Raw genomic sequence first — 15849 nt, 5'->3', positions numbered from 1 at the left:
CATCTTTTGTGTGGGTTCTTCATCATTTTGGTTAAGTATCTGGCATTCACAGATCTGTGGGCAGTAAGACTGTGCTGATTACATTTCATTATATGTGACCCTCTCACTACATGTGCCCTGCTTTTAAAGCATAACAACTGATTGGAATGTACCAGTGGTCATAGTTGGCTTTTAGATAAGTCCATGTTAAAACAAGCAAAAACGTACAAGTTGCAAGAAAGTGTGGGTTGCAAAGTGGTTCTGTCATCACATGCAAGATAATAAAACCCAGGGGAACAGGATTGATAAAGAGCTGTGTGGCATATCCGACCTCCGTGTTAGCATGTCAGACTAAACCATTTAAACATGTTAAGGCCAGCATGTGTAATTAATAGGTCAACTTTATAGTGCAACCTGAAGCTCAAAAGGCTCAATTGCATATTCATCAGAAGTGATGCATGTCATTTATTTCAATGGCCATGTTTCAGTAGTAACCTAAATTTCCCGGTTCACTAATAATGGGAGCACCAAAGTGCTGTTAAGATGTAGACCATAGGAGCATTTTCCTGACCGCGATGATCTGTTTTTAAAAATTCTGTTCAAAGCTATTGAGAGGACCATATTTGAATTTTTACTCTTGTAACATTTTACTAATCAGTGGAAATCTAAGCCCAGAGCCCTATAAAAAGGTTTAGAACACTTGCATAGTTATTAATTTGTCTGGACACAGTTGCGTTTTGCTTAAAGGTCCCTGCCATGGGCCCCCAAACCTATACTTAGCAGGGGTTGTGAGTGGATAAGTGAAGTTGTGCATGACTGTCCAACACTAAGGCAGACAACATTTTGTTACTATTGTTCAGGCAGTGTTGGGCCTTTCAAGACCGCTTTCCCTTACAGATATAGTCACCTGACTCAAAGGGTGACCAGTTTGATGGAGTTTCTCATGAAGGGGAGAATGCTGTGTCTGATCAAAATTGGTGATCCCAGGTGCAGACCTAGGGAGCCTGTACACGGCAGCTGACCTGAACTGCTCTTCTGCCATTTGGGAAAAGATGATTCCTGGGGTAGCTTACCTCAAAAAAAATGTGGAATATGCTGAAAAATAGAGGCAGGACAGTGTGGAAATTCTGCAGTAATTCAGTGGTTAGCCTTATGAATCAGGACTCCAGCAATTGGGTAATCAGAATTCTTCTGGATCCTGACAATTACCAGAAAAGACTGCATGAGACATGTTTTTGAACCATTTGAACAACTGAGGGGCATCTGCTTCCACTTCAATTGTCAGAGCTAAAAGAAATCCTAAACAGTCCTGGAAGCTGAAGTTCACAGGGAGAATAGGACTAAAGGTCCTGAAATAAGAAACATCAGTGTCAGGTGGGTCTTGGCAGTGGCTGGTTCCCAGGCTGAACAAAATGGTTGAAAAGACTGTCTCTCATTCTGCCATCTATGGATCTGTACTGAAAGGTTAGGAACTGTGGGATCCAGCATGCGAAAGATATTCATCTTTTTGTGAAGTAGGGACTTTGAAATTCTTCACCCACAGAAGTAATGGGACACTGTATGAGGGCTTCCCGACACCCCACACTCAGCTCACCAATCTCACTCTAGCAAACATCACAACATCCCCTCAACTTATCATAAAATCGAATCCACATCATAACTCACATACATACATCCCACCTCCGCTCCTTCCCTTTCCTCTCACAATCATTAGCACCTGCTGTACAGTCATTTATCAATTATTGCTGGCCTAATCTCCGTCAACAACCAAGCTATTCTCTGCCGTACTACAACTATTGCCTTTGACAAACACGTACCAGACAATTATAATTTCAACCACAACTACTCCCACACAAAACTAGTGCAACTTTGCTTTTATATATGTAAACACCATCCAGAAAATGCTTTGTTTTACCATCCTTTCTTTCCTTTTTTCAAATCATGTCTTCTAGACTAACTGTTTAGATGAATTGAGTTTTACATAGCCTTTTGCACGAAAGTCCATCTCTTCAAAAGCAATATTTCACCCAAATATAATTTACCTTCGTAACTTCAACCTCCCAGCGGACCACAACATTAAAGGCATGTAAGATTAATTTCTCGTTACTTTCAACTCACTCAAAATGACATACCAGGTCTCCATTCTTACTCATTCTAAGGGTAAAAACCTTAGCCTGGTTAACTCTGTCTTTTTGTGTTTTTCAAGTACTGACTGCTTCCTCTAGAATGGCAACCTTTCATGTTTAACCTCCAAGGGGCCCACCTAATGGGGGCAACCAAAGCTATCTGTATTAACAACAGAATCATTTAAGAATTTCTTGTTCAAGACACTCATAGGAACTTGTAATTTCCTTCCCTTCTACCCACTACACTGACCCTGGCACACATCTATAAATAATGAATGATTGCATTTAGACGTATATGTTCCATTACATGTGAAAAAAGGCAGACCAAAGCACTGTGCACAATAGTACCCCTAGGAACTGAATGCCTGCAAAGTCGCATCAGCAAACTTGAAAAATCCAAATCCCTAGGAATCCTTGTCACACTGAAAACAGCACACATGACATACAAATAATCTTTGCAACTACCAAAGCTACGTTATTACCCAGATACCATCCTTAAGGCTTAAGTGAAAACAATCCATTACTAATAGCAGTCAAACACAGTTGTAACCCTCTTCCACTAATACCTATTTTGCATTCAGAGCAGAAATCCTCTGATATCAAATAATACTTTATGATAATCAAAATAATCAGACACAATACTAACAGTCACCTCATCAAATGTAAACCTCACATGCCCCATCTCTACATAATTTCTCACCTTCCCCATAACTATTAAAAGTACAATCTCCAATAAGAATCCTGCATTCACTAAAATTGACTGCCCCTGATGATGACCTTATTCTCATCAAATCCTTACTTCCTGAGACTCCGCCATATATCCTGAATATTTACTCATCTCCTCTCATGTCCTTCAAGGCTAATGATATCCACCCTCTTACTAAATAACCACCTTGATCCAGGTGAGATCTGCTGCTACTGCCCAATTGCAGGCATTTTCTTCCACTGAAAATGAGACTCAATTAACCTTTGATATTATTGACTGCCTGGAATCACTTATGAGTCCCGCATCATTCATGGACATCTACAATTCTGTTTTAAATGGGTTCATTGCAAACATTTCCAATAGAAAACAATTTGTGCTGTTGGAATCCTCCAAATGTCCATCAATTATTGCTCCCACGTAGTTCAAATCCTACCTGGAGTTGTTGGGAATACCCCATAGCCAACATGACATTGTCTTCTATCAATTCACTGATGACACCCCATTTTATATTTGCGTGTAGTGTTAAAGACATTCATAAACTCACATACTATCTGAAATTTATTGATACCTAGATGACTGCAGTTTGTGAAATGTAGCCCGGCAAAGACCGGGTCTGCTAGAGAAATAACTGATCCTTCCTCTCAGCTTGGAGTGGCTCAACAATATTTCTTTTTCCCCTTCTCATTTTATTCTACCAAATCATTGGCCTTCTTCACTGAATTATCTCTTTCCTTAAAAGATTACATCAAGAATAGCCACAGAGGCAGCTTGGTTCTAAGGTTCATTGGTGTACAAAATGAAGACCCTTCTCCCACCTGTGACCTTCCTATCCACAATCCAGTCCCCCTTTCTGTCACAAATTGAAGGGTCTAATGCTCTTACTGATGACCTCCTAGAGGCATCACTGACACCAATTAGCAGTTTATTCATGCAGTGGCCCGATTAATAATCAATTGAAGAAAGTGTAAGTATTTTATCTATGTTCACATCTTCCTAACTGGTATCCCATCCCTTTTCTTATTCGCTCTGATATGTATTGCTTTCATCTTAATTCCAGACTTCTCCCATCATGTTGGATATGTGTTGCTATGTCTAGCACTCCACCCCTTCACAAGATTAGAATCGTCCTTTATGAATACCCCCTAAGAAAAATAAATAAATAAAATGAGGGAAGTCATTAGTACTGAGCTAACAAGGGTAAGACAAGTACTTCTACAGTAACCTTCTTTTCCAAATGCATTTAACTTTGTAGAGGACAAATAGTAACAAGGATTGGCATAGCCAATAGGTCTCGCTTTTGGGACCTTATAAGTATTTAATTATGCAGCACAATATCCTTGGTGCAACAACATCAACTGTTGCATGGCTAAACACTTATAAGGTCCCAAAGGCGAAACCTATTGGCTATCCAGATTCTGCTGTTCACTCCATGGCAGCTCTGCTACATAAGGATCAGCTTTATTGATGAAGGTCACAAACTTTGCCCTTTCAGTCAGTGAAGTACCACTTATTTTTGAGAGTCGAGAAAATACGGGCCGATCTTGGGCACAAGGATTTGCCGGGAGCCATAGGGTCTGCAGACACAGGGCCATCGGGGCGTTCAGCTTGGACTGTTTTGTCATTTTTTCTTAGTGTTATTTTTGTAGGCAAGAAGAAATCTCATAACGCAGGGCTCTGTTTTGTGCCCTGGCACAGGCGGTCTGTGCAGTGACCGCAGGCACATCGATGTACACTGCTCACTTCTCACTAGTGGAGCAGTTACTGCATGACATCATGCTAGGTAAGCGTTGTAGGGAAGGGAAATCCTTTAAAGAGAGTCATTTTATCTCTGGATTTCCCTTCTCTTTTTGAAACTCAGGAGCAGCAACATTGTCGTGGTGTCACCAGGGCTTTAAGTGGAAGCTTTTTCAACATTATATACAAGCAATAGTTGCTGCTAATGTATCTTATGCAACTAACAACCATTGACAAAGCCAATAGTCCTAACTTGTTGTAGGTATGATGTTACTTGTTGTATCGTATATCTGGATTCAATGCATGACACAGCAAAATAGAAGTCTGGCGGCACACTATGCTAAGCCCAGGTTTTTTATTTTAAGTATTTTTAAGCCACGCCCTTAATTACATTGGCCAGGCCCCTTTGAGAGACCCTCCAGTTTTTTCATCCCCTTAAAGCCAGAACGGTATTTCAAGTCAAATGTGCATGTTCACTGTCCCTCTCCCTCAAACCGGGACATTTATTAGTTTTAATTAAAACTGCCAGGACAGACCACGAAAAACCAGTAATGTCCGTGGAAATCCGGGACTTCTACTCACCCAATCCTGGCGACAACTTCACGGAAGGCGTAGCTAAGCCCTCTCTCTACAATTACAGTTACCTGCCGCCAGGACCCCTCTTCCTTCCTCGACCAAGCAAGCAATCTTTTATGTCCGATCCCTTGCACCTAGTGAAAACATCTTATCCCCAAAAAATTCTACGCACGCTACCCCGTCTGCCATTCCCTCGGGCCACCTATAGCTGGCTTGACCCCTGTCTGTACCCCACGCATGAGCACACGTCCTTTCTGCTGTTCCCAGTCTCACAACATTCCACATTCTCCACCTAATATAAGGCACTCGCAGTCCTTACTCTGTGATATTTATCAGAAACTGAATGGCCGGTGGCTTGAGACGGCCTTTTTACGCCATTAAGAAAACTTAAGGGATAGCTTACCTGGAAGGAATTAGGATAACAACAATAAACCCTGGCAGGAATACACGCGCTCAATCTCGATAATTCGTTCCGGTGCGGCAAATCTGATTGGCTGCTTCAGATCAATTACAAAGAACCTGACTGGCTGTGACCGCAGCAAAACAATCGCCATCTTTGAATGGTCAAATGCCAGAACATTTATAATGAAAAGTGGACCCAGGAATGAAGTGGTGTCGATCTATGCAACATTAATATACAGGATAAAATATGAAGTTAAAATGCACCATTTGTGGACTGAACTGATTTACACAGTGTGTTGTACTGTTTTTGTCCACTGCACCGCGGGCAGTTTGTACTCTCGGCTCGAAGTACATACTGGCAAATGTTAATGAGTATGGGGGTTCTCAAGGCACTACGGTATCCGTGAAGCTTTCCTGCCGGGGGTGGTAGAAAAGGGACTATAGGCACTCGTTCTCTCCTCCCGTAGGAGAAGGTGTTGCAGCCCCATTCAATAGTGAAGTCAAGGTACGGCTGCCCTCCCTGACCACCCGTGACAGCCGGTGTGATCCTGGACAAGTATCTCTGTCCCTGCGCTTCAGTTTACTGAGATGTGAGGGGAACAAAGCAGATTAGGATGAGGAGCACGTGTGGAATAGGCCAGACCTTGGTGTATATGAAGTGGGCGCCGCGCTCTCCAATAAAGTAAACCAGTGAGCCCTTTAATCACCCGTCGGCACGTCTCTAGAAACAAGTGGGAGGGGCGGGGGGACTGCACCGAGAGCACACACAGCGATTCCCTTGCAGACGCGAGCCTTGGGCACCATCTGTTTGGAAGTTAATTACAAACCGATGTTGCTAAAGCTTGCTCTGCAAGGGAATCGCCAAACGTGCACGCGTTGCCATTGAAAGGAATGCAATGCGTGCACGTTTGTGGCACAAAAACCGAATCGATTTCTAAAGGTCTCCTCCTATGCAGCACATGCGCGCTGCGTAGGCGAGACCTAAAAAGCTGACTAAAAGCGAATTATTCACCTGCATATTGGAAAGATCAGATGGTTAGATTACATTAATGATGAATCTTGACATCAAGGAAGCACGGCATGCACTGAGTATTTATTTTGCAATACATCTAAATCCGATGCCAGCAGACCCTCACCCTAAAACTAGGATTGTCCTCTATGTACCTATAGTAATCAGTACGACAAGATATGACATTATTAAAAGTCCGGTTTGCATTATGATGAAATCAGGCCTGCTGGGTTTAGCCACACATTTAATGCAAAATCCATTACCAATATCCTATGATTTTACCAAGCAAAATTAAATGTGTTACTTTCACTATCGAGGAGCGATGTCTATTAGGTTTGTCATACTTTTCATGATAGACAGTAGGCATTTGGCAATCATCATTACGTTAATGATAAACACCCACCTATGGGTTTTAACAAGACTTCATAATATTTCCAATTCACAATAAATCAGCCAATCCTATTGGCATTCATAGCATTTTAACAAAAAAAGAACCAGAAACATTTTAGTCCAAATGCATATTTCTTCTTTACACTATGTTGCCAAGCAACCAATTAGCACCCAAAATAAACTTCCAGGTAAACTTAAAAGCTTTGCCCAGGAAATGACGTGCTGAAAACCCCAACTTTTGGACGAAGACAGATTCATCACCCTTAGAGGCTGCACTTTCTGTCCCTTGTCGGGGCCTGCCTCTGCTCGCCAAGCAACCCTTCAAAACTTAAGAGAAGCTATTCGGGTGCTCCTAATCCTCAGGGAGCACCATTACACTCACCAAAGGAGTGCCCATTCTCCCGAGCCAGTTTCTTCCAAACCCTGATGCATCCATGGTCTGCCTGAAAAATATGTACTTTTCGTTTCGTTTTTACTTTGATGTGCCTGCTGAGTTAACAAGTTTACTTTATCCTACACGCTCTTCCCTGTTCCCTCAGCTGTCCTTCCCTGTGCAGTGGTTTACAATGGAATTGGATGATTCTGTAACATAGGAGTTGCCTTCCCAGTCCATTGATGCCACATCACAACTCCTCGCCTAACTGGCACATCCATGAATCAGTCCACTGTCTTTCCAACCCCTTAGCACAACCTTCTTGGAAAAAATCCAGCATAGCGGCTTAGAGCAGAACAGTAGGACATCTTCTTCAACCAAGATTTGCAGACTGAGACTTGTTTAGTCTCTGTATCATTTGCAACAGTTTCACCTATGAGCAGATGCAAGAAGGAGACAGACAGACTTTCCCACTCAGCATGCACTAAAGTGCACATGAACATGTGTCATTTTGAATCTGTTGAGAGACCCTTATGCCAGAGGTACACAGTAGATTACATTTTTTAAATTCCTTTGTGAGGCTTACTCACAGAAGACGTAAAAAAAAGCCAGATGTTAAAAAATAAAAAAACTTGGAAGTGGCGACTCACAGGAATAAAGCCACTTTCCGACACATGCCCCTACGATTTTCCAACCTATGATTACTGGGGAACACAAAAAAGTGATAGGTGGAATAAATCCCAGCCATTGGAAATTTCTTTAAGCTGCATTCATTCCATTGATCTTTTCCCACCATGCCACCTCAGACAAGAACCAGCCATCTGCAGATCTGTCTTCATTCTGCTCCAATTCGAACAGTTCAGCCCGAAACTGCCAGGCTAGGCTCCCACTGACAGGAGGTAAAGCAATACCAGTTTCTGCCTGATTGTGCATCTTCATTTGGGTGTAGCATGAGTACTATCTCACTGTGACCCCAGGGCCAATGTCTAGGCATAACTGTTGCATATAGGGTGTCGCACTGAGGTACACAAGAGTGCCACTGGTAACTTCTCTGGACCGTATTCCAGTGTATCGTTCCAATGGCCTTAGGATCCATGTGTTCTGGTTCAGAATGTACCAGGGTTGGAAGTTTCTGAGGGACTGTTCCTCAGTGCTTAATTTGTAAAACAATAAGTGCCAGGGCCCTCTTCAGGAAACCACCGCAGCTTGCACCACACATTGCCACTGACAGCGCTAACATTGACAGTACTTGCAGAACTACTAACCATCACACTCCTACAAGTGTGACAATTCTAACGTTTGATGCCCCAAAACTATAAGAATGGTGGCCGGTATTTCTTGTTTTTAATGTATATTGAATTCATAAACAACAGTTGTTCTGCTCATCTTCCAATTACACACAGTGCCACCATGTGGCAGGTGTCATAAGTGCTGGTGTTGGCCGGTGCCGAGCACCAGAAACCACTGGCTCAAATAAAGCACTGCTGTTCCTGTTGGAGCAGGACTAAGGCTAATTTGCATATGGTTGGATTTACTCTGAGGTGGCATGGTAAGCAAAAAACAAAATGATAGACTGGGATGCAGCCCCAAGTACTTTTCCAGTGGTTTAGCTTAATTCAAGCATTCACTTCCTCAGTTCTTTTTTAATTCTCTATTCTAATCAGTGATTCAGATTTTTTTATTTGGTCCCTGATATAGTGTACATGTAGCTTGACAAAGCTTTGATTTGCTTTACAGAGACCTTATTATTGTAAGAGGGTCATTCCTTTCTATATGGAAGGTATTCACCATAATCTTGACCTATATATATATATTTTTTTATGTTTTATTGATTTTATTAATTTTTACATTCTTATCACTAGTCATCAATACATTTCGCTGCAACATAAAGCAACAATATCATCTGCTTTTCTTGTATTGCCAAAGGATATATCTGCACACGTATTGGGCCGATAGGCATGGTGACTGAGCAGGAATCCTCTGTTGTCTTTGATTGGCCATGCCTTACGTATACAGTCCAACAGCTGCTCTGCTTGTGATTCGTGTGGCGAACAACCTGTTGAAGCTAGTTACGTTGCAGTGTGCATGGTGTGCCAGTCATTCAACAGTAACTGGGGGTAGGGAGCGGAACTTGGAGCTTTGCTGGAGTGAAGTTGTGTATCTGCAGCTGTTGGCATGTGCAAGTGCCGCTCGGTGCACCCCTGCTCGCGCAGTGGGTATGTGTGTTGAAAGGTCAGTGGTCATACAGGGAAAACCGGCCTGGTGTCTGTGTGTAGTTTGTGGGTGGTGGGCGCCTGCGCATGTCTACCCAGTCGAGTCAGGTAGTTGCGTGGGCTGACTTAGCTGGTCTGCGTGTAGCTGAAACGCAGCCAGGATTGTGTCCCAGTACGTAGAAATAGGTATTTTCCTGAGGCCTATGACTTCCTCTCTATGTATTGCTACACTTTCGGCTCTAGCCCATGTGAGTACAGAGCGTCTCCAAGCATGCGCTTTGTGATCAGTCGCTTTGCCGCAATACCCAGGTCAAGGAATCTAGAAGTAACTTTAGTATTACGTGTTCTACGAAACGTGTGTAGCAAGTAAATGGGCCACATAATCTTGACCTATAATAGTAGTGTTTATGGACCAGTTTAAAAACAGGATGTGATGGCAGGGAGGGGTAGCACTTGGGAGAAACATGTAATTTTTTTATTTTTTACATCAACCATATTTATGCGTTTTACATAATTAAGTACTATACCGTTATGGAGATATGAATGGTTTTACCCAGAATCACATACATTTTGACAAAGTGCCAAAGTGAATTGTCAAGGTTGGAGAAACTGTATTGTGGGCATCTAAGGGCTTGATGTTTTGATTCTGGATATTATAAAGTCTCTGCGTATGATAGCTCTATCATTCAAATTACTCAATTTTGTATTAAGGAACAAACATACAAATTTTCCTTTGTTTTACTTTACAGCTGAAGTTCAGAGTGAAATTGAGCGGATCTTTGAATTAGCACGAACATTGCAGTTGGTAGTACTTGATGCTGACACCATAAATCATCCAACACAACTTAGTAAAACTTCTCTGGCTCCCATCATAGTATATGTAAAGATTTCCTCACCAAAGGTAAATATTATACTTTATGGAACTCAGTTTATTTGTGAGTATATTCTTGTTTGGGTTGTTTCAGAAAGGTGACTCTGCTCTTTCTACATCATGGCAAGAACTTGCCACTCAAACACTTCATGAACTAATAGCATGTCTTTTCTTTTACCATCAATACATTTTCAAATCATCGCTGCCTGCCTTTCAGTTTACAATTCAAACCTGAGAAGATTACTTGTTTGTAGACCATATTCAAGTGTTTTCTACTGGGGGTAAAGGTATAAGAAATTAAGGGAGATTGCGATTTCCTAAAATAATTGTAAGATGGATCATTAAAGTCTAAGATTCAGCAAAATGAGCCCAATTCTGAAAAATAAATTCCATCCGTTTACAACTGGATTACATTTTTTACACCTGTCAGGAATTCAGAAAGAGATTCCAACAGGTGTAAAACCATTCATATTTGGAAAGCTCCACCACCAGTGTGTAGTTCTCCACACCCGTAAATCCCACTTAAGGGGTGGGGAAATAGACATTCAAAGGCCTAGTTAGCCTTAGAAGTTAGTGAACTCCCACAAACCTGTATCTTTGTGGGTGTTCACAAAACTCCTCTCATTTCCCCTTTACACCTTTGAAACAGATGCCAAGGGCTGGTGTTAATCCTTTACGGGATGGAAATGGGAATGGATAATTCCCAGACTCAGTAGGAGTGTAAGGGAAGGGGTTTCTCTGCGGGGAAATATGTTTTCCCTGTGGAGAAAATTAATAGGCTTGATTCACAAAGACAATTTGAAAAAATGCAGGGGTAGATCTCCACCTCTGCCTGTATGTAATTTTCCAACTGTCTTGAATTCCTAAACATTACAAAGTGTAAGCCTAGAAAGCTGCACCGGACCACATTTCCCGGCTTACTCTTAGGGCCTGACAGTCATGTTACTTTCCATCCAATGTTCTATATACCTGTTCAGAGTTTTCCATAGCTCCGAACTCCATACCTGGGAAATGGGATTCCCTGTGCAATGCCCTTTCTAATCTTTGGGGAAAATATTTGTAAGGTAAAGGCATACTGGCCTTAGTCCAAGAGAATTGCCTTCTAGGTTTTTGGGTGGGTGAAAAAGACTCACTGCAATGCCCTGATCACAAGTCCCTGGAGTCACTTAAATATGACTATCGTATGGGACTATGCCCCACCCAGGTTCCATGGAGAAGTGATTTTAAAATGAGGTTATTAGTAAACTAAAACCCCTGGAAATTATGTGATAGGTGGGAATTTTATTAGGTACTGGCAGAGACATGTCGCCTGTGCGTGGTAAACCCCGGGCACTCATTATGGGGCCGACAAGGTTTGCAAGCACAATGTGTCTGAAGAAAGCATGGCAGAAGGCATGCTCCACTGATACGCAGTACACCTCTCTTTGAGGGGCTCATTGTTTTTTCTCAAGATTGGACTGTTTCTTTGACACGAGTTGTGACAATGTCATTAGTGTAGCTGGTTAGGGGGATATCTTATTAATCTGTTTGATTTTCACTGTAGGCGAATGTGACAATAATGGAGACATATAGAAGTTGAATGCATATAAATTCTGAGTGCCCAACATCACGAGGGAACCGAAGGAGGACTCCTTCCTATGACATTTCAGCTTGAAAACAGCTGTACGATTTGCAGTGTCTTCCGTGCTAGAGCTTTCAAGTTGCTCACTGAAGGGTGGCTTTGGCAAAGAGGCATTCCACCCTGTCATTGCAATGCGAAATCAAATGTTTAATTGCGTTCAAACTTCATTAGCAAAGCATTTAATGATTACTGACTGCTAAGCAGAGTCGGAAACAATCACAAAACTAAAGCTATTGAGAATAATCAGCTTCCAGTATCTAAGGAATACTGGAAGTATTGGGTCATGGTAGGGGAGGAGACTGCAGTTCCATGTGCCACTGCATGTTCACTACATGTCCCTTTCCCTGTCAGTTATGTTGTCATTGTGACTCAGATCGCAATGTTTGCACAATGCAAAAATATGTTAATGAGGTAGGGCCTGAACCAATTATTGCCAATGTCCACTTTGTTATGTACTGGAATGGTATATCCATTGCATTGCAAATATTTAACAGGGTCCCTGAGGAAACGCACGACTGTTAAGCTGCTGATAGAGCTGGTCAAGTTGAAGGTATACTTTTTTGCTTTAATGTAAGTTATATATATATAAAGTTTGTTGAACAATAGAAATCAAGGGCACTCGTGTAGTTTCATTTAGGTCATTTGTATCAAAGAATTGAAGCATGAGCAGGCCTTTTTTGCCACCCATACAGCTGTTGATTGCAATGTTGTTGGGCTGCAGAAAAGTGCATGTGGAGGCCCTGGAAAAATCTTTGTCTTCTACTGTTCTGTTATTCTCTCATGTGTAAGTTTAGTGGTGTAAATTCTCAAATTAAAACAATGTTAGTCTTCACTGCTATACTAATTGACATAAAAACCTTGCAAAATAGGATTCCTCTTAAAAGCTGCTAAAGCAATTGTCACTTGTATTTCAACAGTGTATTCATATTTTATTTTCACTAATATGATGTCACTGCACTCGACTATATATCTACTTTACATTTGCAGTTTTTCCTTTTTTATTATTTTCTATTATTTATTTGTGTATGTGTATTTTTCAATAGGTTTTACAGAGGCTCATAAAATCCAGAGGAAAATCTCAAGCAAAACACCTCAATGTTCAGATGGTGGCAGCTGACAAACTGGCTCAGTGTCCTCCGGTGAGCGATGTTGCTGTACACTGCCGAGTCGATGTGGAAATCAACTGCATGTTTGACTGTTGTAGCTGTCACAACCTGTCCGTGTTTCTCCATGTATTATCTAAAGCATCAAATGGGAAGGATTGAGTAAAACCCCTCCTTTCAAAAACAGTCTGTTAAAATGTCTGTTTTTCATATGTTTTCTTACAATAATCAAAATTGCTACTCCAAAGACAATCATTTCTAAGAACATGCAATTGGAATACATTTTTGAAATGCACATTTTCCAGCAGTAGATTTGTAAAATCTGGGATGTCTATAAATACATGTACACTTTCATGTATGTGGTGAGGTTCTAATACGCAAAGCTGGGCTTTTTTTTTTTACATTTCTTTGTTTCGTTTGCTAATGGAGATTTAATTATCCCATTTAGATTGTTGACTTCTGACTAATTTAACTAGTTAATGGAAATCCCTTCCTCTTTTCCTCACTGGATGTGCCTTTTCATTTGCCCTTAATATAAATTTCCTACATCCACTTTGGCCCCATTCCTTCAGAAATATTTTGTTGTCTGAGGTCTTTGCCATGTTGCTGATGTTTGTTCCATCTATCTTAATTGGTTAAGCACCTCAGTCCAACTCAGTGAACATCTCCGAGGGACACCTTCGAAATTCTTTAACAATAAATGCTTCTTGTATTCACCAAAGATCTACTTTCATGAGGAATTGGCCCATTGGATCCCTCCTCTATGTATGATCCAACCAACTTATAGTCTGCTTTCTCTGTCAACTAAAACCTATCACTCAGTTCAGAGGAGCTAAACCCTGGTCATCTAAGATGCCTTTCCCTAATTGTACAAGAAACATGGTCTTCCAAAGAGGGTTATCCAAGCTAGATATGAGTTCATTCCTGCAAGATTTTATTATAATTTGTATTACACTATCTTGACAATATTATGGAAACAGACTTAATAAATGCAGAAGAGAACAAAAAGAAAAACTCAGATATTTATGCTGTAAAACTATCAAACACAAGTCACAATCCAAATAAATGTGGACTAATTTTATTTAAATAAGAGAAAATAATGTGGTTCCTTGAATGTACAAGTAATATATTTTTCATTGGCACACTACATTGTAGAAATGCTTCATAAATATCAAGAGAAGGATCAACTGTGTATGAATCATGTACTGCCTTAAAACACATTTGTATGCCATTGATTGATTTGAGCAATGTACATATCAATGTAGAAAAATTAGGTCACTTATCTTTAGTAGAACATCTACTCCTACATTACAGTGCTTATCTTTTTGGTATTTCTTGTTCATTTTTTCACATTCTACCATCAGTGGGTGAAATTTTCTAATAGCTTTGTATATCTTCTGCCTCAGGCTAGATCAGTTATTAAAGTCCCTCTTCTTAGGCCCTCACCTCTGGCCTACAAATCAGGCTATGGGCTTTTAGCAATTGTTGTGGCCCTCATCAGTAGGCTGCTGTGCTGAATTCTTAAATGAGGAAAGAAATACAACATAATCAGAATTAGAACAAGCATTGCCAAAGCCAGTAGATTTGATGTCTTTGGTGAATGCAGATGAATAGAGAGGCGAGGGAGTGCATGAGTGCATACATGGAAGGTTTGATTAATGAGTGGATGAGCCATGGATGGATGGCTGAATTATTTGGTGATTACATAAGTGGATGAAGTGTGGAAAGGCCATGTCTGGGAAGCACGGTGGAAGAATGGACAGTGCATATTGCGGGAAGTGAATTGGTGAGTGTTTAAATGACTGTAGTATTTTACTGCAATTTTGTTATAAGAATCTGTAGAGAAGCAAATCACTGGACAAGAACGTAACTCCTCTAAAGACTGGATCCCAGTTCAAAGTGACAATATATTTTCCGCTTCACAGAGGCACCCAAGATCTTTGGTTTCAAAGTATCTTTCACAGGACCCCATCAATGTCAATAGTTAGAGTATTCCAGTGTAGTTGATGTGAAAGGACAAGATTAGTATAGGAAATAATCAATAGAAATGTAGTTTTGACCTTGACATCAGTGTAAGAGAAGATACTTGACAATTTACGACTTGAGTGGAATATGTTCAGCCATGCATAAGTCTTTGCTTCCAGCCAGTTATGCCCTATGTAAATGTGAACATCAAAAATACAGATAACCACACGGATAGATGGGGTAACCATTATTTCTAAAGAGTAAGGCTTAGGCTGGACATGAAGCTTCTGCAGCTTTTATTTTCTCTGCTTTACGTCTCGGAAGAGGAACCCCATGGCCTGAGGACAACAGAAAAACAAAGAACCAAAAATTCTGTGACAAATACTTTTAAAAGTAACCCAAAAAATCTGGGCTCCAAACATTGCTGCTGCCAAAGGAACCCATAGATTGTGTGCCTGCTGGCCATGTGGTCACGTATGGCTGATGTATCTTTCCAGAGCCAGGAGAAAGCAGTTGCATCTCTACTGAAGGAGAATCAGTTATCAGTGACAAAAGAAATAGGTGATAGCATGTTTGACAATGCAAGTATGGGGAGGCTGCTATTTCATCAGAGATTGCTCACGAGATTGCTCACGAGATTGGACATAAATTATCCAGCCTGGAAATATGAAACAAGCACAGCTCCCCTTGAAAATAAGCAAGAGACAATTTTAGCCTTCCAAACATAATAGAAGTCTTCAAAAGATCTACGTCCTTAACTGTGCCAATGGAAAACTCCTAT

At 41.0% G+C, this 15849-nt stretch overlaps 1 protein-coding gene across 6 annotated transcripts in view; it reads left to right on the top strand.

Moving 5' to 3' along the window:
- Positions 1 to 15849, top strand: part of CACNB2 (calcium voltage-gated channel auxiliary subunit beta 2) — a 598025-nt gene that overhangs the window by 534943 nt on the left and 47233 nt on the right. For all 6 annotated transcript variants that reach the window (XM_085630831.1, XM_085630835.1, XM_085630833.1 and 3 more), the window contains exons 10-11: positions 10258 to 10409; positions 13044 to 13139. In XM_085630831.1, the coding sequence (XP_085486957.1) occupies positions 10258 to 10409; positions 13044 to 13139 (248 nt within the window). The remainder of the gene's footprint in view (positions 1 to 10257; positions 10410 to 13043; positions 13140 to 15849) is intronic.

The sequence above is a fragment of the Triturus cristatus genome, chromosome 10, assembly GCF_964204655.1.
Source record: "Triturus cristatus chromosome 10, aTriCri1.1, whole genome shotgun sequence".
NCBI classification, from domain to species: Eukaryota; Metazoa; Chordata; class Amphibia; order Caudata; family Salamandridae; genus Triturus; species Triturus cristatus.
This window is presented reverse-complemented; position numbering and strand designations above follow the sequence as displayed.